Source organism: Chiloscyllium punctatum, chromosome 30, assembly GCF_047496795.1.
Source record: "Chiloscyllium punctatum isolate Juve2018m chromosome 30, sChiPun1.3, whole genome shotgun sequence".
NCBI lineage: Eukaryota > Metazoa > Chordata > Chondrichthyes > Orectolobiformes > Hemiscylliidae > Chiloscyllium > Chiloscyllium punctatum.
This window is the reverse complement of record NC_092768.1, coordinates 31,586,939-31,612,801: the sequence shown is the minus strand read 5'-3', so window position 1 is coordinate 31,612,801 and position 25,863 is coordinate 31,586,939. Positions and strand designations below refer to the sequence as shown.

The 25,863-nt window shown below is 45.7% G+C and overlaps 1 protein-coding gene across 2 annotated transcripts in view; it reads right to left on the bottom strand.

The window, feature by feature from the left end:
• LOC140455386 (cytochrome P450 2K1-like) overlaps positions 1 to 10,143 on the bottom strand; it is a 36,784-nt gene extending 26,641 nt beyond the window's left edge. Inside the window, exons 1-3 of one of the 2 annotated variants that reach the window (XM_072550192.1) lie at positions 9,952 to 10,143; positions 7,086 to 7,248; positions 246 to 395 (exon numbers count right to left, since the gene is read on the bottom strand). In XM_072550192.1, the coding sequence (XP_072406293.1) occupies positions 246 to 395; positions 7,086 to 7,248; positions 9,952 to 10,143 (505 nt within the window). The remainder of the gene's footprint in view (positions 1 to 245; positions 396 to 7,085; positions 7,249 to 9,951) is intronic. The other variant, XM_072550193.1, reaches the window with a different exon arrangement.
• Between the last annotated feature and the right edge of the window lie 15,720 nt (positions 10,144 to 25,863).

Sequence of the window (25,863 nt, the reverse complement as noted above, 5' to 3'; positions counted from 1 at the left end):
ACACAGAGACTAATCATCCTTAGTGTGATGAAGCTGATGATGCAGTTTTGAACTGCTATACCCTTTAGTGGAATTAATGTCCATCAAAGGCCAGTGTTTCTGGGGCCTGCTCACATTTGACTGCCCCAAACAGTATTAATGCAACTGAAGAAACCTCACTTTTAATCAAGTGAAAATCTTTTCTATAGATGTCAATTTCGAGGGAACCATGAATCCCAGCATGTCATGTCCCACCAAGCACTCACCCTTGTGACTCTCAAACACATTAACAAGAAAGCTGGCCTCTTCACTGATCCTGTCTTCAATGGATTTCTTGCCCATGCCAAAGCCTCGGAGAGCTGAGATCACAAACTTTCGGTTCTCCCGCCACAACTTCCCGTCACTGAATATCACACCTGAAAGTGACACACGAAAAGCTGATCAAATATTGTACACAGGTTCTGCTGTGAGTGCTGCCAAACCCCAGGTTTCTAACACCCTTTCCTTTCCTGAGAATTACACCATTCTACAACCAAGAGGAAGGTCATTGTATCCATGAGTGCTCTTTGGGGGAGTGAGCCCATTAGTCTAACCTCTCACTTGTCATTCTCAGTGTCTGGCCTATTCCGTTTGGAGGTTCCTATTGACCATTCTTCCACCACCCTCCCAGGCTCTGCATTCTCCATCGTAATGAGAGACACAGAACCAAATCTCATCCTCCCCCTGATTTAATTTTAACCATTAACCCACCCAATTTCAGTGTCTGTCAGTTCATATTTAAGATGATCCCAAGCTAAAACAAGCCAATCCAGTAAGGAGTTACATTTGTTGACCAAACATTGGCCGGCTCGAACATTTCACGTGCAGGTTAATGTTATGGCACTTGAGCAACATTTATGGAGTTAGAAGAATTGTTGACACACGGGGAGGTTAGGTTGATAAAGCCCACAGAAAGTCTGGATGATTTCCAGGACCATTCCTTGTGCCAGGTATTCAATGATTATTATCCAGAGACACGTGGGAAAGGAGTGCAGTACCTTGAGTCAGCAGGACATTGGCAACCGGCCAATCTCAACAGCAAATAAAAAGTAGGAAGGTAACTGGGTTTGATTGTCAACCCAGCAGCTTAACCAAGGGAGGGATCAGCTCGAGATCCGATCACTGGAATTTAAATGACAAGAGGAAGCTCAATCACATTCGGGGTTTGGACAAGATGGTGATACTTTTGTAGCACCTTAGCCTCTGGGTCACAAGGTTCTGGGTTCATTTTGACTCTCAGCCTGAGCACAAAAATCAGTGCTTGTGCTCCTGTAGATGACACATTGATTATTGCATTGTTGAGCTGCCGTGTATTATTTGAGACAAAGTCATGAACTGTCTGTTCGGGATGATATAAAAGATCATCACAACACTGTTTTGACGAAGAGTAGGGATGTTATTCCTGGTCTTCAAGCCCACAGTCACCATCCCAGAAATCAGATTGGATGGTCACTTTCACATTGCTGTCTGTTGGAGCTCGCTGTGTGCAAATTGGCTGTCGTATACAATGTGAGAAAATGGGAGTGACTGACAGCAGTTTGAGAAAAACACTCTGACAGGTAGATGCACGTCATTGACCAGACTGGGTGGAGAGAGCAGATTGCCTCTCCTGAAGAACATTAATGGGTTTTTACAATCATCCAGCATTTTTGTGATAATCGCTCAGCAGATGAGTTTTTATTTGAGATTTATGAACTAATTTATTTCAAGTTTCCTGAGCTGCCTTGGTGGGATTTGAACTCATGTCTCTGGAACATTAGTGTGGGGCTCCAGGATTTAGGAATATGGGAATATTACCATTATATTCCCCTGTTTTTAATGTTGAAAGATTCAGGACAGGAGAATGAGGAGCACTCGATCTGATGTCACCTGGTTAACACTAAAATTATTTCCTCGATCAACATGCCCTTGCCCATTTTCTAGTTAATTATACTCTCCTATTTTATTTTAACATGTTAAGGAAAGATCACTCAATGGTATGGGAAAGTAAATGATTTATCTTCAGGCTGAAGTCAATGCCCCCAAACTGATAGATGAGAGAACACTGACCTCTCCTGTTGTTTTCAGGAAATAATACTCACAGGTTTGACCATGACCTTTGCAGGAGATTAGCTTATCAGATTGTCTGAATATTTAATATTTGCACTGCTTAAACCTCTTCTCTCAGAAGCAGTAGGGAGGAGAGTTGAGGGAATGGGTGGGTTATCCATTTCAACTTTCATGAAGGAAACGACTGTGGATGATCATTGAGAGGGAAGACCATTGCAGAGCTCGACAATGCAGCTGCCTAATGTACAAAATCACAGTCAAATTCATCAGAGGGCAAACACTGGTGAAGGTGCAGACCAAAGAACAAAAAAAATTTACAGCCCGGGAACAGGCCCTTCAGCCCAGCCTGTGCCGATCCAAATCCACTGTCTAAACCTATCACCCAATTCCTAAGGATCTGGATCCCTCTGCTCCCCACCTCCTCATGCATCTATCCAGACACACCTTAAATGAATCTACCGTGCCTGCCTCTACTGGCAACGTGTTCCAGGCACCTACCACCCTCTGTGTAAAGAACTTTCTGTGTGTATCCCCCTTCAACTTTTCTTCTCTCACCTTGAACACCTGACCTCTCGTTATTGAGTACCTCATCCTGGGAAAAAGCTTATCTCTCTCTATTCACCCTGTCTATATCCTTCATGATTTTGTAGACCTCAATCAGTACCCCCTCAAGTTCCTTTTCTCTAATGAAAACAATCCTAATCTACTCAACCTCTCTTCATAGCTAACACCTTCCATCCCTGGCAACATCTTGGTAAACTTTCTCTGCACCCTCTCCAAAGCATCCACATGTGGTGACCAGAACTATACACAGTGTTCTAAATGCGGCTGAACCAAAGTCTTGTACAATTTTAGCATGACCTGCCAGCTCTAATACTCAATACTCCATTTGATGAAGGCAAGCATACCATACGCCTTCTTGACCACTCTATCTAGTTACTGTCTTGCCTCTGATATATGAATAAAAGATCTTGGGATTCTCCATAATTCTGCTTGATAAGGTTATTTCATGACCCCTTTTAGCTGCTTGATTCCTCATTTAAGGTTGGTCCTATTTTCCCAATATTCCACCAAGGCCTGTTCTGTTCTCAGCTGTCTGGACCTTATGTATGCTTCCCTTTTCCTCTTGGCTAGTCGCACAATTTCTACTGTCATCCACAGTTCACGAATCTTGCCTTTCCTATCCCTCGTTTTTAAAGGGACATGCCTATCCTGCACTATCTTCAACATATCTTTGAAAGCCTCCCATATATCAAATGTGGATTTCTCTTCAAATAGCTACTCCCAATCTGCATTTCCCAGATCCTGCCGAATTTTGATATAATTGGGCTTGGCCTTGATCTTCCCTTAGGACCACTCTCATCTTTGTCTGCAAGTATTCTAAGACTTACACAATTGTGGTCACAATTCCCAAAAAGGTCCCCCACTGCAACTTCTACCACCTGGCCTGGCTTATTCCCCAACACCAGGTCCAATATGGCCCCTTCCCTTGTTGGTCTATTGACATACTGCTCTAGAAAACTTTCCTGGATGCTCTTTACAAGTTCTGCCCCATCCAGACGTCTGACACTGAGTGTATCCCAGTTAAGATTTGGAAAATTAAAATCCCCCATCACCACTACGCAATTGCCTCTACTTCTTTCCATAACCTGTTTCCCTATTTGTTCTTCTACCTCATGCTCACTGCTGGGAGGCCAAGAGGACAGCCCCAACAATGTAACTGCACCCTTCTTATTTCTCAGTTCAACCCATAATGCCTCACTGCTCAAGCCCTCCATAGTGTTCTCCTTTAGCACAGCCGTGATATCATCCCTGACCAGCTATGCAACTCCTTCCCCCACCTTTTACTTCCCTCCGTGTCCTGTCTGAAGCATCTTTATCCTGGAACATTTAATTGCCAATCATGCCCTTCCTTCAACCAAGTCTCTGCGATCGCAATAACGTCATACTCCCAGACACCAATATATATAAGTCCATCTGCCTTACCCACTATACTCCTTGCATTAAAGCATATGCACTTCAGAACACCAGTTCCTTTGTATTTATCTGCCCTCTGCCTACGCTTCCCCTTGGTAATGCTAACTTCATGATCCTGTTCCTTACAGTCTCTATTTTCCACCTCACTGCCTATTCGTCTTCTCTTCAGCTTCCCAGCCCCTTGCCACATTAGTTTAAACCCTCCCCAACAGCAGTAGCAAAAATTCCCCCAAGGACATTAGTTCCAGTCGAGTTCAGGTGTAGACGGTCCAATTTGTAATAGTCCCACCTTCCCCAGAACCGGTCCCAATGTCCCACAAATCTGAACCCCTCCCTTCTACACCACCCCTCAAGTCACATGTTCATCCTGCCTCTTCTTTCATTTCTACCCCGGCTAGCACATGGTACTGGTAGCAATCCTGAGATCACTACCTTTGAGGTCCTTTAACTTCTCTCCGAGCTTCCTAAATTCTATTTTCAGGACCTCATCTTGTTTTTCACTTGTATCATTGGTGCCAATGTGCTGCAAGATAACTGGCTATTCACCCTCCCCTTTCAGAATGACATTCCTGACACGAGCACCTGGGAGGCAACATACCATCTGGGAATGTCGTTTTCGGCCACAGAACCACCTATCTACTCCCCTGACAATAGAATCCCTGATGACTATGGCCCTGCAAGTCTTTTTCCCGCCCTTCTGAACAGCAGTGCCTGCCACGGTGCCATGATCCTGGCAACTGCTGCCCTCCCCTGGTGAGCCATCTCCCCCAACAGTATCCAAAATGATATACCTGTTTCGGAGGAAGATGACTGTAGGGGACACCTGCACTGCCTTCCTACTCTTTTTCTGCCTTTTGGTCACCCATTCACTGTCTCCCTCAGCAATTCTAACCTGCGGTGTGTCCAGTTCACTAAACGTGCTATCCACGACCTCCTCAGCATCGTGGATGCTCCACAGTGAGTCCATCCACAGCTCCAGAGCCATCATGCAGTCAAACACGAGCTGCATCTGGACACACGCACAAAGAAAAAGTGCAATGGCTTGTTACTGATCAGACCAATACGGGAGGGATGAAGGTCCCAGGGATATCTCAGAAACAGCAAACGGATCATTGCTCTTCAGGAACTGAGCCGAGCTTTCAGATATCGGATATTTGTCGCAGATATATATTTCATAAAGATACCGGGGAACATCTTATTTCAACACCATTCGAGTGAGCGGGCAAATGGATTAACCATCTGATCTCAGACAGTATCTTCAAGAATGTGGTACACCTAACCAATCATCTTAGACAGTCTCTTCAAGAATGTGACACACCTATCCAATCATCTTAGACAGTCTCTTCAAGAATGTGACACACCTATCCAATCATGGCACACATTTCCAAAACCACGGTAATCCCCTCACACAATATACGGGGCAAATCTGACAATTGTCAGGTTAATAATAGCAGTGAGAGAAAGATGCAACATGGAAAATTAACAGGAAGGCTGGTTGTGATAATGCAATTGATGTGGATTCAGGGACTTCCAAAAGACATTGGACAAAATGTCATGCTGCAGGCTTGGTGCTAGAGTAACACCCCACGGAATAAAAGAGACAATGACAATGTGGAGTTTGACTGCGTGGGAAATTAGATACTGCTGTGAAATGATGTTTTGTTTTAGGTTGCGGGAAGGTTTATACTGGGAGTTGTCCAAGGGTTGGTCCTGGGACCAATGCTTCTCTTGATACATATTAATGACGAAGACTTAAATGGATAGGGCACAATTTAAATATATGGAGATTAAACCAAAATTGGGAAGTATCCTGAACAGCTATAGTGATAAAGGAGATGCAAAATGAATTAAAGGATGCAATTCTGTGGGGAGCGCAGGTTCAGAGAGACTGGGAGAACTTAATTTAGGAGTTGGGGGGTTGTGTTACAGCTTTTCAGGACATTGGTTAGGCCACTTTTGGAATACTGCATTCAATATCTACTTGTCAGGGAAGATACCATGGTCAATTGGTGTTCCTGCTGTAGGAAAGATGTTGTGAAACTTGAAAAGGTTCAGAAAAGATTTACAAGGATGTTGCCAGGGTTGGAGGATCTGAGCTACAGGGAGAGGCTGAATAGGCTGGGGCTGTTTTCCTTGGAGCATCAGAGGCTGAGGGGTGACCTTATCGAGGTTTATAAAATCATTAGGGGCATGGATAGGGTAAATACACAAGGGTCTGTTTCCATGTTGTACATCTCTATGACTCTTTGACTCTCTGAGTTGTTCAAGCAAATGTTACATTAGACCTTGTCCAGAACACTTGGTGCTGTGTCAGATAGTTCTGCTAGCTTTCAGGTCTCTTAAAGGTACAGTACACCCACATCTTCATAACAAGGGTGAGAAATTTGAAGAATAACAAACCGAAAGAGGAACTGTGCCAGAACTCTTCCAAAATATTTCCTCCTATTTTTATTTTTTTTCTTTATTCATCCATGGGATGAGGGTGTCACTGGCCAGGTCAGCATTTATTACCCATCCCGAATTGCCCAGAGGGTAGTTAAGAGTCAACCACATTGTTGTGGGTCTGGAGTCACATGTACACAAGACCAGGTAAATATGTAAGATTTGTTGTGGGTCTGGAGTCACATGTACACCAGACCAGGTAAATATGTAGGATTTGTTGTGGGTCTGGAGTCACATGTACGCCAGACCAGGTAAATATGTAAGATTTGTTGTGGGTCTGGAGTCACATGTACACCAGACCAGGTAAATATGTAAGATTTGTTGTGGGTCTGGAGTCACATGTACACCAGACCAGGTAAATATGTAAGATTTGTTGTGGGTCTGGAGTCACATGTACACCAGACCAGGTAAATATGTAAGATTTGTTGTGGGTCTGGAGTCACATGTACACCAGACCAGTTAAGTAGGTAAGATTCCTTTGCTAAAGGACATTAGTGAACCAGATGGGTTTTTCCAACAATCGACAATCTATCCCTGTGATGCATCAAGTTGAGAGAAATGAGGAGGAGACCAAAGAGAAAGACGAAGTCCCAAGTTACCAGTTCGGAATGAATAATCGTCAAATATCGGGATGGGTGGCCTCCCACTGAATTGATCAGCGTGATTCACAAGAGCGTCTTTCACTGCGTCATAACCAGTCAACACCACTGCCTTCAGTGGGCCGAGCTCCACTGAAAATACATTTCCATATTTCTCTGCGAGCTAACAAAGAGAGAATAGTTTCACTAAGGTTTCGTTCCTGGTCAGCTGTAAGAGGGAGAAAACAAATGAGAGAAAAATGGACAATTCCTTCAGCTTTAAATCCGAGCTCCCCAATCCGGTCCTGGTTCACGTCTGTTCTGTTGTCGATTCCAGCAAAGTGACCCACAATTTGCATTCCATCTGCTTGACCCCCTGAAAGCTACAAATCCATTCCATTTGCCACTACAATCCATAGAAATGGATTGAAATTAGTCTTTTTTTTTAAAAATGCCCGACCAGCGACTCTGATATTTTGGCTGGGACCCCTCGCCGATAGCAAATGGGAGCAAAGTCTATGTAAATCAAACACTGGCAACATTGTGAAAACAATTAAAAGTGACTTTGAGGAGGGAATGTTATCAGATCGATTGAACAGCAAGTCTTTAAAAATATAAGTTATCCCCACGCTCACCAACAGATGTTGTTCCACTCTGGAGTTGGATAAGTGAATGAATAGGAAACGTTTGGAGGGAGATGGGCCGGGAGCAGGCAGGTGGGACTAGATTACTTTGGGATTATGGTCAGCATGGACTGGTTAGACTGAAGGGTCTGCATCCGTGCTGTATGACTCGATAACAAAAACCCACATAAACCTTTCCATTCTTCCTCCATTCCCTCCTTGTCTTTCCCTGCAATCCACAAATATTTGAGATCCAGTCATGATTTCAGATTTAGTTGCCCCACATTACCATGAGGCCATATTCTCACATGACTTTCTGCACCAGCACCTCACTGATCTTGCTTACCGCACTCTGTGCATTCACAGACAGACACAGTGACAGTATTTTACTGCAATCCCCCTCACGCTAAATGGAAGTGATATCTTATCATTTGTTTTACTCGATGATGTGGAGGTGCCAGTGTTGGACTGGGGTGAACAAAGTCAGAAGTCACACGACACCAGGTTATAGTCCAACAGGTTGTTTTGAAATCACAAGCTTTCACAGCGCTGCCCCTTCACCTGATGAAGGATCAGTGCTTTGAAAGTTTGTGACCTCAGAGAAACCTGTTGGACTGGACCCTGGTGTCATGTGAGGTACGCTCTTGTTCTCATGCTGGCTGTCTCTTCCAATTCTCTGTTTACTTTGCATTTTCCTCTGTAGTGTTACCTCCTTATTCTAATCCTCCTGAAAAGTGAATCTGAATCTTCCTTTCCTTGTGTTTCTTGTTATCCCAGTCCTCCTCCTGCAGCCTCTCCTGAGCCCTCACCTTGTGCTGGGTTCAGCCTTCGCCTGGCCTTCCCAGAGGCCCCATCGCTCTCACTAGTCCCTCAGGGGACCTTCCTCACTGCTCGCCAGGACCTCCTTGACTGTCTGCAGACTCCAGCACTCCTGATGCAGCATGAGGCCTGCAGGCTGACCCACACAATGTCAATGCCCTGTCCCCCAGGAGCTCCCAGCCCCACCCGTGTACCACAGTTATGCCGGCTGCTGCTCCAGCTCCAGAGCTGCTGCAGCTGGCAACATTTCCTGGGGGTGGGGGGGTTCCCTCCACGGAACAGGATCTGAACCCCACAAAGACTGAGATGTCACGGCTCGATGAGGTAGAATAACGCAGAAATCAGACTTTAACAAATAAAGATCCACCAGTGACTCACTTCCCTTCCCATTGCCCTGAAGTAATTTTTCAGAAAGGTTTATTCAAATCTTCTACTCAACTCTCACTACGAAGGTGTCTCAGGTTTTAATTGGTTGAAAAAATCAGCACGCTTTAATGTTATTAGCTCTGGTCACATACAGTTAGACTTATCCCCTGTATGTAATTAGTTTAATTTTGAATGCAATTATCGATATTTTTAACAACTTATTCAGAGAAAATAATCAATTTCTTTAACAGATGAGGACACACCTCTGGAGCAGGTTGGATTTGAACCTGATATCAATGATATAATAAACCATCAAATCAGCTTTAGGGCTCCTGTAGTGTCCCTCCCCCTGTACCAGAAGGCCTGGGTTCAAGCCTCACCTGCTGCAGGGGTGTGCAGTAGCATCTCTGAACAGGTTGGTTCCAAAACAAGTCAAATAGGCTTTAGGGCTGTTGTGGTACAGTGGGTAGTGTCCCTATCTCTGGGTCAGGGGGTTCTGGGTTCAAGCCTCAGGTGTTCCAAGAATGTGTCCTACCATCTCTAAACAGGTTGATCCAGGAGATACCTGACAGCTGTGACACTTTACTGACATTTCTGACCCACCTTTGACCTCATTTTGAATCATGGGAAAAATAAGAGCACAGAAAGAGGCCATTCAGCCCATCGTGCTCCAATTCCCTTTGAAGAAAAGCTCCAGTCAGCTTTTGGGTTCCAGTGGCGCAGTGGTAGTGACCTGACCTCTAATCCAGGTTCCAGGCTTTATTTAAATTATTGTGACTAGGTTTACTTTATAGTTAACTAACTTAAATAATTACCAGCTCATTCATGCTGTGTAAATTGTTGTGAGGCGATATACCTTTGCAATTGTTTTTCCTCCCACTCATTCCCGGATCAAAGTCTGAGCAAAGTTCAGAGATCGTAGGCCCAGAGACAACAGATTCCCTGATCACGGATTGCAGATTAGCTCCGGGCTCTCTCCTTCTGTGTCTCTCTCGGTCTCTGTGAGCTTCTCCTTGGGAGCTGTTCCTTCACACCGCCCCATCCCTCAGACAGTCCCCCAGTGAAGGATTCTCACTTACCCCCATGAGAGACCAGTCCAGCCTCTTGAGGTCCAGTTGGTGCAGGTTTCCAATCAGAGGAAGTGGAGTTGGTCCAGGAGGGAAATTCCTGGGAACTCTCCGCCGAATAACAGACACGACCAGGAAGAGAAAGAGGGCCAGCAGCGATAGGGCCATGGTGTAGTCTGTGGGGAAGAGCTTGAGGAGAGCCATTGTGCCCAAGTGCCCACACACGAAGTGGAGCCACTGGTGTCCTGATGTTATAGTGTGGGCTGACCTTCGCTCCAACCCTCCACTTAATAGTTCCCAAAGAACCGCCTCATTTTGCTTCATCGCCTGTGTCTCTTTAACCCCTACCTTGCTGTGTGCTGGGTTATTTAATTAAACAGGTCGGTCTACATTCCCGGAGCTTCAGTTTAAAGTATAGGACAGCTTCTGATAAAGGGTACAGAAAATGGTGGTGCCCTGCCCTGGAGTCCCTGGGGGGAGTGATGTTCAGGCACAGTAAGATTCCACTCAGAGGAAGTGCTGCTAACTTTCACAGCTGACTCTGGCTGAGCCTGTCTGGACAGGTTAACCTGACGTTGTTTTATGGTAAGACTCTCATTCCCGGGATACGGGTTTCGATGAGAAATAAGGATATCTAGTCACCTTACACACATGTAGCAAAGCAGAGAATTATATCTCTGCAGGTTTGCTGTTCCAAAGCATACCTTGAAGATTATTGACATCCATGTGGTGAATCATTGCTTGGTAGAACAGGTCTTGAGTATTCATAATAAAACAGACATTCTACTGAGGACATGTACAAGTTATAGAGTCATACAATATGGAAACAGATCTTTCGGTCCAACCAGTCCTTGCCGACCATATTCCCAAACTAACCTCATCCCACCTGCCTGCGCTTGTCCATCTCCCCAAACCATTTCCTATTCACCTACTTATCCAAATGCCTTTTAAACTTTGTGACTGTACCCATGTCCACCACTTGCTCTGGAAGTTCATTCTACACACGAATCACTCTCTATGTAAAAGAGTTGCCCCTTTTTAAAATCTTCCTCCCCTCTAAACCCTTCCTATACACGTACCCATCCAGGCGCCTTTTAAATGTTGCATTTGTACCAGCCTCCACCACTTCCTCTGGCAGCTCATTCCACACACATACCACAGTCTGTGTGAAAAAGTTGCCCTTCAGATCTCTTTGATATCTTTCCCCTAAACCTATGCCCTCTAGTTCTGGATTCCCATAGGGAAAAGACCGTCTCTATTTATCCTATCCATGTCCCTCATGATTTTATAAACCTCTATAAGGTCACCCCTTAGCCTCCGATGTTCCAGGGAAAACAGCCTCAGCCTGTTCAGCCTCTCCCTATAGCTCAGATTCTCCAACCCTGGCAACATCCTTGCAAATCTTTTCTGAAACATTTCAAGTTTCATAACAGCCTTCCAGTAGGAGGAAGACAAAAATTGAATGCAGTATTCCAAATGTGGCCTAACCAATGCCCTGTACAGGCACAGTGTGACCTCCCAAACTTCAATACTCAATGCACTGACCAATAAAGGTCAGCATACCAAATGCCTTCTTCACTATCCTGTCTACTTGGGAAGGAATATTACAGTCCCAATTCTCCTCTGATGCTGAGATGCTGTCACTTCTACTCAGCAATTGCAGAACTAGGGGAACCAGGATTTTCGACTAGATTAAGATGACTGGCAAAAGCTCGTGAATTTGGTTTAACTGTCAATGAGATCAGAGAGACTGAATGGCGTATGTAACTATGTTACAGAAGGTGCCTTTGCACTAGTGTTTACAAATGTAACCCTCGTTATGCTGCCGCGTAATCACACAATGTTCGATGTACTCCACAAAGACTTCCAGACATTTCATCAGGAATTCACTCAGGCAGCCATTTCCTCATTGGAAAATGTTCGGCCAGTCCAGGTGAATCTCTCTCAACCAATCTCCCCCCAGCAAGCTTGGGCCCCAGCTTTTTACTGCAAACACTGGTTACTGAGACAGCTGCTTTTCATAAGTGACCGAACCAGTTTACAGATTGAGGTTACAGTTTCTGTTCCGGTGAAGTCCTGATGAAAGATCGAGAAGTCTTTGTGGAGTACATCGAACATTGTGTGATTACGCCACAGCATAACGAGGGTTACATTTGTAAACACGAGTGCAAAACGCAGGTTGAGATAAGGTCGAAGCAGTCATGGCCGTCCAGGACAAACAGACTGTTGTCCAGACCTTGTGGTTAGGGAGGGTGAACAGGGTGTCGTTTCAGTGAGGAACGAGTGAAAAAAAGTGCATAAAAACACAGAAAAGGCTGTTGCCACTGCGGTCCTAACTTGCAACCACACAAAAAGAAATAAAGCCAGATTTTTTTTTTGTAAATATATTTATTCGCAATTTTTTTAAAACTTTGCAAGCATATAAAATTATTGGAAAAAAAATCACAAATATCAGTATAATAAAAAGAAAAAAACACAAATTACAATACAACTACTAACTACTCACCTACTCTATAATCCAAAGCAAACCCTAACACAGTGCAAAGTAACACCAAAAAAAAAGAAAATGCAAAAAAAAAATCAAAAAAACCCCACAAAATACAGAACAGCTATGCTCGGCGCAAGGCTTACAAACAAAGGAACAGGGGCATTGTATACAGACCCATATTAACTCGGGAGACCCCCTCCAGGGCCCAGGGCTTGACAAATCTAATTATCCTGGTTAAACAAATGCCCTAGTTAAGATAATTGATAAATCTATATCCAAATAACTCAAGTCGGGTTGACATGTCTTATAAAAATGGTCTGTTGTGTGGTCCACCATGTTTGTGAAAAAGTCCAAGGGAATGTGCTCCATAATTAATTTCTGCCATCCCAGCAAGCCCGGCAGGTTCTCAGACACCCAATTCATCAGAATATTCTTCTGTGCACAGTATGCGAGAATATTAAATAGTTTCTTCCCATGCCTGTCTAAAGATGGTAAATTCGGGAGACCTAAGAGGAGAGATATCGGGTCTACTTTGACTTCAGTCCTCAAGACCCACCCTATCTCTCCCGCCTCGGCGCTCCAATAAACATGTCCAGAAGCAATGGGTAAGAGTACCTACACTTATTTTACATTTGGGCACACTGAAGATGCCCCTTTTTTAAAACTTGCCCAGACGGTCTGGTGCCAGATGAGCCCTGTGCAGAATTTTTAACTGCGTAGCACATGTCCTGTTACAGATTGAGATCTTTCAAGTATTCTCCCATATGTTCTCCCATGTTTCAGAAGAGATCTCCACTCCTGGCTCTTGCTCCCAGCCCTCACATAACCTGTAAATATCCTCCCAGGCTCTGACACCCAGCAGACGATAGAGGGCACTAACCGAAAGGGTGCTTGTGGAGCGTAGCAACAATCTCTCTGTATTGGGCTTATAGGGCTTAGTGAGAAGTGTAGTCTTCTTCTGGATGAAATCCCTAACCTGAAAAAAATGGAAAAGGTCTCTGCTGGGCAACCCGTATTTGTGGCTCAGTTGCTCAAAAGACATCCCCCTCCCCCTCAAACAAGTCTCCCAAACTAGAAACTTCTCTTGCTGCCATAGTTTGAACCCTGAGTCCATTGTCCCTGGTCGGAACAATAGACAATAGACAATAGACAATCGACAATAGATGCAGGAGTAGGCCATTCTGCCCTTCGAGCCTGCACCGCCATTCAATATGATCATGGCTGATCATTCCTAATTAGTATCCTGTTCCAGCCTTATCTCCGTACCCCTTGACTCCACTATCTTTAAGAGCTCTATCCAATTCTTTCTTAAAAGAATCCAGAGACTGGGCCTCCACTGCCCTCTGGGGCAGAGCATTCCACACAGCCACCACTCTCTGGGTGAACCCTGGCATGCCAACTCTAGGTGTAAATGGCAAAGTCTTGGATAAATAGCCCTCACTCTGACGCATCGCCCTCCATGCCTTGACTGTACTAATGACAATGGGGTTCCAGCAGTGGTCCATAACTGTCCTCATGAATATGAACAACAGGTTAATAAGAGGGTACTTTGCTTGGGAGGCCTCAATATCCAGCCATATTGAGTTTGGATTGTTACCTACCCAATCACAGACAAAGGACAGCAGGGAACTCAATTGATACTTCCTGATGTCTGGGAAATCAACTCCTCCCCCTCCTTGAGGCAACTGCAATTTAGTAAGTTTGATGAGGGGCCGCCCACGATGCCAGACAAAGGGACCAAACCACCCCATAAGCTTCTGCAGCGTTGACCTGGGAAACATTATAGGGAGCATACACATGGGATAAAGCAAACGAGGAAGAACGTTCATCGTAATGAGAGATATTCGACCCAACCATGAAATTGGAAGAGCCTCCCATCTCTGGAGGTCTCGCCTAATATTGTCGAGCAAGTGACCAAAGTTAGTCCGAAATAACAGATCAAACTTGGGGATAATAAAAATGCCTAGGTATCGGAACCCTGCCTGTAACCACTTAAAAGGGAACTTAGGGCCACCTTCAACTTCTGGCATATCCTTAAGGTTCCCCAAAGGCATAGCCTCTGATTTTGCAAAGTTAATCTTATATCCTGAAATAGCCCCAAGTGAATTGATACATTGTATCAAATGGGATACAGAGGTCATCAGATTCAATAAAAACAGAAGGCCATCATCCACATACAGTGTGATCTTGTGTGCCCTCGATCCCACATCAGGAGTGGTTATGTGGACATTCTGACGAATAGCCTCTGCCAGAGGCTCGATCACCAACGTAAACAACAACGGTGAGAGGGGGCAACCTTGCCGACTACCCCTACCAATCATAAAATTCCCAGACTTCACCCCATTGGTGATGACCGCGGCCAGAGGGTGGCGATATAAAACCTCCACCCACCTCGCAAAGACCCCACCCAACCCGAACTGTTCTAAGACATAAAAAAGATGTGGCCATTCCACCCGGTCAGATGCTTTTTCTGCATCTAAGGAAATCACCAACCCCTGAATCGATCATTGCTGACAAACTTGGACCATATTCAGCAACGTTCATATATTAATAGAGGACCTACGGCCCCTTATAAAGCCTGTCTGGTCCTCTTTAATAATATCAGGCAACACCCTTTCCAATCTCAGTGCCAGGATCTTGGACAGAATCTTGAAATCTGAATTTAATAAGAGAGATGGGCCTGTATGAGGCACAATCCTCAGGAACCTTCCCCTTCTTAAGAATTAAGGAAATATTAGCTTCTCTCAAAGATGGTGGGAAGGCGTTCCTGCATATGGGAGTGATTGTACATCTCCAACATTGGCCCTGACAGAATCCCTATAAACTCCTTATAAAACTCATCTGGAAGACCATCAGGGCCAGGTGCTTTCCCACTCTGAAGTTGCCTAGCTGCCTCCTGTATTTCCTGAACTGTCAAGGGGGCATTAAGGAGAGAGGCCTGTTCCAAGGTTACCCCTGGGAGGTCCAAGTTTTTAAAAAAAGGACTCCATTTTAGCCCTCCTATCTTCGCAACCTTCAGACTGATACAATTCAGAGTAAAAGCTCTGAAAGATTACATACAATCTTTTTAGCATTGTATGTAAGGACCCCGGCGCTGTCTCTGATTGCAGCAATGGATTGGGGAGTATGCATTTTCCTCGTCAGGTGTGCTAAATACTTCCCTGGCCTATCCCCATATTCGAACAGCCTCTGTCTAGCAAAAGCAAGTTCTTTCTTTACGTTTTGTGTCAGTATTGAATTCAAGGCAGACCGAAGGGCCGTGCTCCGTTGTAGCTTAGTCACCGAAGGCATCGCAAAATGTGCTGCCTCCGCGGCTTTCAACCGCGTCTCAAGTAGACGCTGCTGTTCCTCCTTCTGTCGTTTCTGGCTAACCGAATAGGAAATAGCTAATCCCTTAGCAAAGGCCTTAGCAGTCTCCCATAGCATGGATAGACTACTAGCTGTGCCTGATTTGATAGTCAAGAATTCCTGAATCTCCTTCAAAAAGTATTCCACAAATTTGGAATCCTTAAGGAGAAAAGGGTCCAAACGCCAGTGCTGCAAACCTAGCCCTTCACTCTTGGCCTTAACCTCCAAATATACCGCCGCGTGATCAGAGATAGCTATATTCCCAATTTTACAACCCATAATCGAATCCAGAAGGGCCAAGGGAGCCAGAAAGAGGTCAATCCTTGTGTGATATTTATGTGTATTTGAAAAAAAGGTGAAGTCCCTGCCGGTAGGGTGAAGACATCTCCAAATATCCACCAGCCCCAACTCCTCGCATAAGTCAACCACCTGCTTGGCCTGCGAAGAAATAGTTGGGGGCCCACAAGGCATCCTGTCCACTGTCGGATCCAAAAGACAATTATAATCCCCCCCCCTATAATAATGTGCCGCATTCTAAAAGCACTCAACTTAGAGAAAGCACTAATCAAAAATTTGAGGGGATGCATTGGAGGATAGTAGATGTTTAAAATGCCATATTCCACCCCATGTATCAGGGCTTTAAGTATCACAAACCATCCCTGCTCATGTTTCACCTGCTCTAATAATGTGAACGGAAGATTTTTCTGGATAAGTACCGCCACTCCCCTACTTTTAGTTGTAAAGGATGAAAAGAATTCCCGGTCATAACCCCCCTGTTGTAATTTCAGGTGTTCCCCATCATCAAGACGGGTTTCCTGCAATAAAGCGATATTAACTCTTTCCCTCTTAAAGCTAGAAAGCACTTTTTTCCTTTTAATAGGCAAATGACGTCCCTTAATGTTCCAGGTGCACCATTTAATAAGACATTTAGCCATATCCCCTTTCAGAGACGCTGAACCCCTCGGAGGGAGACCCTGCTTACAAAGCGCCGAGCATAAAGACTCATAGAATCGAAAAACTATATATACAAAAACTACTCCATCATAACTATAAGCAACTATTACTATCAAAACACTACAAAGAAAACCAACTATGGAACCTTGAATGGAAGACTCTTCCCCCTGCCCATAGGGGGCACTCACCTACCCATCCCCTCCTTCACAGCTCCTTCAAACCCGGACTGTACCCCAGCCTTAGGCCAGAAAAAATAACAAGGAGATGACCCTAAAATCAACAGAAAAAAAAGACCAAGTCAGGATGAGTACTCCACCCATCCCTGGCTTCGTGACACCCCGACTTGTGACTAAAAGAGAGGCAGAACAAACAAACAAAAAGGGAGAGAGACAACAAAGAACATCCACAAAATATCCCATCAGAAAATCCAGTTATTAAAAAAAAGGAACAACTTATTCCAACGTCTTTTCCCCCCCTTTCCAAAAAGGAAATTATTAGGGAGTAAGAAAGGAATAAAAAAAGGGAAGGGACAACACGGGGAAAAATAGAAAAGAGAATAAGCATTAACCATATTCTTCAGGCCAATCTGTCTATTTTAAAGTGTCCACGAAGGTTTCAGCCTTACCCGCCGAGTCAAATGTATAAACTGAGTCCTCGTGGCTGAAACGAAGTACTGTGGGGTATCTCATTGAGTACTGGATGCCCAGGTTTCTCAGCCTCTTTTTTACTTCATCGAAGGACTTCCTCTTTCAAGTTCCAGCTGCTGAAAAATCCTGGAAAAACATGATTTTTGGCCCCTTGCACACCAGAGCCTGTGGATCTTTTCCCGGGATCTGGAAGCTTCTATGACTTTTTGCTTGTCTTTATATGAGTGAAAGTGCACTAGGACCGGGCGGGGATACTGCACCAGCCCTGCCCTGCCCTTTCTCTCTGAAGCCTGCTGGACTCAATGTGAAGGCCGAAAAGCTTTGGCAGCCAGTTTTCAAAGAAGCTGACTGGCTGCTCACCTTCCTCTTCCGACCTTGATTTTCGAGTCACCGATATGGTTTTGCAAGGCCCGCACCTCTCGCTCCAGCACTTGAATCCGACTGGATGAGGACTCCGTGGCAGCTTCTGAGGCCTTAGTTCGACACTCCACCTCCTCCAGCCTCTCCCCAAGGCCCTGGCTTTCCTGCTCGTGCTTCTGCAGCACGGATGCAACAGGTTGGACCTGGGCACGAATCTCCCTCCGGATTTCCTCAATCACAGCCGCAACTTTCAAGGTAAGTCTCCCGATCACCGCGGCCAATTCCTGTGAGTCTGTCAGGTCCCCCGGGGCGGGGCGGGGAGGGGGGGGGGGGTGGTGGGGGTAGACAGAAGGGGCTGCTGCTGCTGCTTCTGCAGTCTCTGGTGTTGAAGGTGCTTCAGGGGAGTGTTCTCCCTACCTGCAGTTTGCTCAATCCTTTTCCCTTTGCCATCCTTCCCACTCTCAGATTTTAACAAATATGTGTCCTGTAAGGTTTTAAACTAATATTTCCACCACATAAGTTGGCCAGGGATGGCAAAACACACCGGTACCCCTTGGGCTGTTCGGCAGAGCTGTCCACAACAGTTCTCCAGAATCGCTGCCATCAAGGCAGATATTTAAATAGATCGTGGACTCGTTCCTTTTTTTTTAAAGAATCCGACAGTTATCCAGGATAGTCGAGAGACTAATCAAGTTGGACCGAAGGGTCTGTTTCCATGCTGTACAGCTCTGTGTCTCTAAAGGTACAGCTACATCGGTTGTCAGGAGAATTACTTGCGGTATCCATCTGCCACAATGTCATTTATTTGAAAAAAAATGTATTCTTTCTGCCTCCTGGGACAGTCCTCGTTGGCAGAATCGAACAAGTCCAACTTGCAAACAAAGGCCTGATGTTGGGAATGCTTATCCCAGGTGACTATTGCGAGCGAGTTTTTTCAGAGTGTGCTTTAGTCTCGGCGTCACTGATATAACTCCCTGGAAGTTGGTATCCCATCACCAAGTCACCCTTTATTTACACATGAGCAGTCTTTGACTGTAAAACCTGGGAGAGGGTGATGACCTAGTGATATTATCACTGGACTGTTAATCCAGAGGACCTGGGTTCAAATCCTGAGATGGCAGATGCTAGAATATCAATTTAATTTTAAAAAAGCTGGAATTTAAAGATTGATGATGATCAGGAATTCATTGTCAATAATGGGGGGAAAATCCCATCTTGTTCAGTCATGCCATCCTTACCTGGTCCGGCCTACATGCGACTCCAGCCCATTGCCGCCGCGCCCCCCCCACCCAACCCCCAACCCCCAACCCCCAACCCCCAGTGGTTAGAATCCCCACAGTGCGGGATCAGGCCCTTTGGCCCAACAAGTCCACACCGACCCTCAGAAGAGGAACCCACCCAGACCCATTTTCCCTTACCCTATTGCTCCACATTTACCCCTGACTAAAGCACCTAACCTGAACACTACGGGCAATTTAAGTTGGTATAGCAGGTCATTGGATTGTGGGAGGAAACCGGAGCACCTGGAGGAAACCCACACAGACACGGGGAGAATATGCAAACTCCGCACAGGCAGTCACCCAAGGGTGAGATCGAACCCAGTCTCTGGCACTGTGAGGCAGCAGTGTTAACCACTGGGCCACCATGACGCCAACTCTGAACAATTAAGGATGGGCAATAAATGCTGCCCTAGCCAGTGATGCCCCTATCCAATGAATGAAAAAGAAATGTACAGTCTCACACAGATACAGAAACTTACCCTTTTTATCTGTCAGCCAGGGCTCCCTGGTTAGACAGCCCCAATCAGGGAACCCAGATTCTATGAGGTCGAGCCGGCTGACCTCGTTACAATCAGCACATTCCCCGTCACCAGACCACTCTGAGCAACTTACAACCAAACAAGGCAATCCTTTCAGTGAATCCACTGTTGCAATGAAGAAAACATCACAACTAACAGCACTGAAAGTGTATGGCAGCAAGGTGGCTCAATGGTTAGCACTGCTGCTTCACAGTACCAGAGACACAGGTTCGATCCCAGCCTTGGGTGACTGTCTGTGAGGAGTTTGCACATTCTCCCTGTGTCTGCGTGAGTTTCCTCCCACAATCCAAAGCTGTGCAGTTTAGGGTGATTGGCCATGCTGTTCAGGGACGTGTTGGTTAGGTGCATTATTTTGGGGTAAATGTAGAGTAATAGGGTGGGGGGAATGAGTCTGGGTAGGTTACTCTTCGGTGCGTCAGTGTGGACTTGTTGGGCCAAATTTCCACACTGTAGGGATTCTATGAATTTGTGCTCCATAAGCTCCCACACACAGCGACGTGGTAAAGATCAGATTATTTGTGTTCTTGGTTTGCAGTTTGGATTGTGAGATAAATATTGGCTGTGACACTGGGCAGATTTTCCCTGCTGTTTCTTTCGATTGCAAACTCTGGGCTGTAATCCAGCTCAGCTGTGTGGTGTTGTACCAGGTGTTTGGTACCAAAAAGGGGAGAATGAGCTCAGGAACTGAGTGGCCCTGGCATGACCCAAACTGGGGGCATTGGTGAGCAGCCAATTGCGAAGGACGGGTGACTTGGTGGCATTGCACTTATCCTGGGATCCCGACCGAAGCCAAGAAACCATCTCAGCTCAGTCATACAACCCTCTATTTGCAGCAGCAGCGGGATCAGTGAGAGCGAGGACCAGGGGGTTGCTGGGAAGGTCAGTTCTCCTCTTAAATACACACCTCATGAACAGGCAGAGCCAAGGCCAAACAGGGGTGGTCACGGATACAGGGATTGCTGGGCACGTGAACCGATATATTCGGGCTGTGGCTAAACCTGAGACACTGTACGTGCAGCATCTCCCACCCATCCTCCTCCTCTAACCAAAAAGAAAGACTGTGTGTGGGAGGGTTGATAAGGTAAGCCATTTTTTTGTTGTTTTCTCATTTATTCAATCTCTCTTGGCAATTTAGAGCAGTCGGGACAGAGGCTCGGACAGGTGCCTGCTCCTCTTGCAGGATGTGGAAGGTAAGGGTCACCACTGGTGTCCCGGCTGACTTCACCTGTGTGAAGTGAATCCATCTCCAGCTCCTCACAGACCGCAGTCGGGAACTGGAGCTGGAGCTGGATGACCTTCGGATCATTCGGGAGGCTGAGGGGATGATAGAGAGGAGTTATAGGGAGTTAGTCACATCTAAGTTACAGGATAAAGGTAGCTGGGTGACCGTCAGGAGAGGGAAAGGGAATAGGCAGACAGTGCAGGGATCTCCTGTGACTGTTCCCCTCAACAACAAGTATACTGCTTTGGACACTGTTAGTGGGGAACGACATACCAGTGGAAAGTCACAGTGGCCAGGCCTCTGGCACTGGGTTCTCTCTATGGCTCAGAAAGGAAGGGGGAGAATAGGAGAGAGATAGTGCAGTTCTGGTCTCCTTCCTATCGGAAGGATGTTGTGAACCTTGAAAGGGTTCAGAAAAGATTTACAAGGATGTTGCCAGGGTTGGAAGATGTGAGTGACAGGGAGAGGCTGAATAGGCTGGGGCTATTTTCCCTGGAGTGTCGGAGGCTGAAGGGTGACCTTATAGAGGTTTATAAAATTATGAGGGGCATGGATAGGACAAGTAGACAAAGTCTTTTCCCTGGGATCAGGGAGTCCAGAACTAGAGGGCATAGGTTTAGTTTTAGAGGGGAAAGATATGACAGAGACCTCAGGGGCAACTTTTCCACGCAGAAGGTGGTACGGGTATGGAATGAGCTGCCAGAGGAAGTGGTGGGGGCCGGTACAATTGCACCATTTAAGAGGCATTTGAATGGGTATATGAATAGGAAGGGTTTGGAGGGAAATAGGCCGGGTGCTGGCAGGTGGGACTAGATTGGGTTGGGATATCTGATCGGCATGGACAGGTTGGACCGAAGGGTCTGTTTCCATGCTGTACATCTCTATGATTCTATGAGATGGTGATAGGAGATTCAATCGTGAAAGGAACAGACCCGAGATTCTATGGTCACGAGTGAGACTCCCAAATGGTATGTTACCTCCTGGGTGCCAGGGTCAGGGATGTGTCGGATCGGGTCTGCAGGGGAGGGAGAGCAGCCAGAAGCCATGGTACATATCGGTACCAATGACATAGGTAGAGAAAGTGAGGAGGACCTGGAGAGAGAGAGTATAGGGAGTTAGGTTGGAAGCTACAAGGCAGTTTGAGCAGAGTAGTAATCTCAGGAGAGCTACCGGTGTCATGTACTAGTGAGGCTAGGAACAAAGCGCGAATACAGATGAAGACGTGGATACAGGACTGGTGTAGGAGGGAGGCCTTCACATACATGGATCATTGGGATACCTTCTGGGGAAGGTGGGACCTGTACAAGAAGGACAGGTTGCACCTGAACTGGAGGGGCACCAATATCCTGGGTGGGATGTTGCTAGAGCTCTTCAGGAGGTTTAAACGAGATTGGCAGGTGAGGGAGGGCGGGGGTGGGAAAGTGCGCTACAGATCAGATGATGGAGTCAGTAGTGAACAGCCAGATACAGTGTGCAGAGAATCTGTGAGGAGGGATGGGAACTTGATAGGGCAACGTGCGGTCAGTGTGATGGGTTTAAGTGCATGTATTTTAATGCATGAAGTATCTGGAATAAGGGTGGCGAATCCAGAGTATGGATCAGTACTTGGAGCTACAACGTTGTGGCCATGACAGAGACTGACATATCACAGGAGCAGGAATGGTTGTTGGATGTTCCAGAGTTGAGATGTTCCAAAAGAAATAAGGGGGGGGGGGTAAAAGAGACGGGGAGTGGCATTGCTCATCAGGGAGGGTATCACAGGTGCAGAAAGGGAGGCTGTCAAAGAGAATTTATCGACAGAGTCAGGATGGGTGGAAGTCAGAAACAGGAAAGGAGCAGTCACTTTACTGTGAGTTTTCTACAGGCCTCCAAACAGCAACAGAGACACGGAGGAGCAGATTGGTAGGCAGAGTTGGGAAAGGTGCAGGAGTAACAGGGTTGTTGTCATGAGTAACTTTAACTCCTCCAATATTGATTAGAACCTGCTTAGTTCAAATAGTTGAGATGGAGCAGTTTTTGTCGGGTGTGTCCAGGAGGGATTTGGTGCTTGGCAATGAACCATGCCAAGTGTCAGGCCTCGAAGTGAGACAGCATTTCAGTGATAGTGATCACAACTCCCTTACCTTTACTATACTCATGGAGAGGAATAGGAGCTGACAGTGTGGGAAAATAATTAATTGGGAGAGGGGAAATTACGATATTATTAAGCAGGAACTGGGGTGCCTAAGTTGGGAACAGATGTTCTCAGGGAAATGCACAACAGAAATGTGGAGGTTGTTTAGGAAGCACTTGCTGATAATGATGGATAGGTTTGTCCCACTGAGGCAAGGAAGGGACGGTAGGTTGAAAGAACCTGGAGTGACAAGGGATGTGGACCATCTACTCAAGAGGAAGAAGGGCGCTTACTTAAGGTTGAGGGGCAAGGATCAGACAGGACTCTGGAGGGTTACAAATAGCCAGGAAGGAACTGAAGAATGGGGAGCGAGAAGGGAACACAAAAATGCTTTAGCGGGTAGGATTAAGGAAAACCCTAAGTGAGGAACAAGAGGATGGCCAGAGTGAGGGAAGGGCCGATCAGGATAGTGGAGGAATCCTGCGCCTGGAGTCAGAGGAGGTAGGGGAGGTCCTTCATGAATACTTTGCTTCAGTATTCATTACTGAGAGGGACCTTGACATTTCAGAGGAGAGTGCAAAACAGACTGATATGCCAGAACAAGTTGATGTTAGGAAGGAGGATGTGCAGAAAATTTTGAAAAACATAAGGATAGATTAAATCCCCTGGGCCAGGCGGGACCTACTCAAAGTTACTACAGGAACAAGGGAAGAAGTTGCTGTGCCTTTGGTGATGGTCTTTGCATCCTCACTGTCCACTGGAGTACTGCCAGATGATTGGAGTGTGGCAAATGGTATTCCCTTGTTTAAGAAAGAGAGTATGGATAACCGTGGGAATTATTGACCAGTCAGTACTACATCAATAGTGGGTAAAATATTGGAGAGGATTCTGAGAGCAGGATATACGATTACTTGGAAAATCATAGTTTGATTAGAGATAGTCAGCATGGCTTTGTGAGGGGCAGATCATGCTTCACAAACCTTATTGAATTCTTTGAGGATGTGACAAAACACTTTGATGAAGGTCGAGCAGTGGATGTGGTGTACATGGATTTTAGCAAGGCATTTAATAAGGTTCCCCAAGGTATGCTCATTCAGAAAACAAGCAGGCATGAGGCATGGGGAATTCTGGCTGTCTGGATACAGAATTGGCTGGTCCATAGAAAAAAGAGGGTGGTAGTAGATGGAAAGTATTCAGCCTGGAGCTCAGTGATCAGTGGTGTTCCACAGGGATTGGTTCTGGGACCTCTGCTCTTTGTGATTTTTACAAATGACTTGGATGACAAAGTGGAAGGGTAAGTAAGTTTGCCAATCACACAAAGTTTGATGGAGTTGTGGATAGTATGGAGGGTTGTTGTAGGTTGCAATGGGACAGTGACAGGATGCAGAACTGGGCTATTAAGTGGCAGATGGAGTTCAACCTGGACAAGTGTGGAGTCATTCACTTTGGAAGGTTGAATTTGAATGCAGAATACAGGGTTAAAGGCAGGATTCTTGGCAATGTGGAGGAACAGAGGGATCTTGGGGTCCATGTATATAGATCCCTCAAAGTTGCCACCCAAGTTGATAGGGTTGTTAAGAAGTCATATGGTGCGTTGACTTTCATTAGCAGAGGGATTGAGTTTAAGAGTTGCGAGGTGATTCCTGAAGAAGGGCTTATGCCCGAAACATCTATTCTACTGCTCCTTGGATGCTGCCTGACCTGCTGTGCTTTTCCAGCAACACATTTTTTGGCTTTGATCTCCAGCATCTGCAGTCCTCACTTTCTCCCTGCAACTCTATAAAGCCCTTGGAATATTGTGTTCAGTTCTGGTTGTTTCATTATAGGAAGGATGTGGAAGCTTTAGAAAGGGTGCAGAGGAGATTTACCAGGATGCTGCCTGGACTGGAGGGTTATTTTTTTGAAGAAAGGTTGAAGGAGCTGAGGCATTTCTCATTTGAGTGAAGGAGGATTAGAGGTGCCTTGAACGAGTGAGTAGCAGGAATTTTTTTCCCATGGCAGAAATGTCTGTCACAAGGGGGCATAATTTTCAGACAATTGGAGAGAGTTTTAGGGGAGATGTCAGAGGTAGGTTCTTTACACAGAGTGTGGTGGAGGTGTGGAATGCACTGCCAGCAGTGGTAGTAGGGTCAGATACATAAAGGACATTTAAGTGACTCTTGGATATACACATGGAAGATATTACAATGCTGTGTATGTTGGTTAGCTTGATCTTAGAATAGGATAAAAGGCTGGTACAACATCGAGGGCTGAAGGGCCTGTACTGTGCTGTACTGTTCTATGTTCTATGAAACAGACCCTTTGGTCCAACCTCTCCATTCTGACAAAGTTTCCCAAACTGAACTAATCCCATTTGCTTGGATTTGACCCTTTAACCCTTTCCCTATGCATGTACCTGTCCAAATGTCTTTTAAATGCTGTGACTCTATCTGCATTTACCACTTCCTCTTGCAGTTCATCCCACATGCCAAACTTTAACTACATATTCAGTTTCACAAAGAGGTAACACCTATGAACGCGAACCCAGCCATGACCTCCACAAAAACAGGGATATCACTGCTACATGATGGGAAGCCAATTTCACATCCGCATTTTGGATTTACTGTGTTAAGTATTGCAGAGCCCTGTATAAATTGGCAGGGCAGGAGCAGCCTCATCAAACAAGCTGGGACTGATTGTGGGACCAGGAGGCATTCCAAATTGGCAAAAATTCACAAACTGTTTTTCATTTTTCTTCAGCCAAAAGTTACGAAACATCACACACGAGTCAAACACTGGTGTTGTAATGCTAACAAATCCAAACTGTATTTGCTTAACACTTTTAAGTAAACCTTGAACTTTAAGTGCAACAGAGCAGGGGCATGAGCAACTCTGAAGAAAATGACAGGACTGTGGGACAAGAGACTTTGGTTCAAATGAGCAGCTCTGGAATTGACACACCTCTCTCTCCCGAAGTGGATTCCTGCTGTTCTT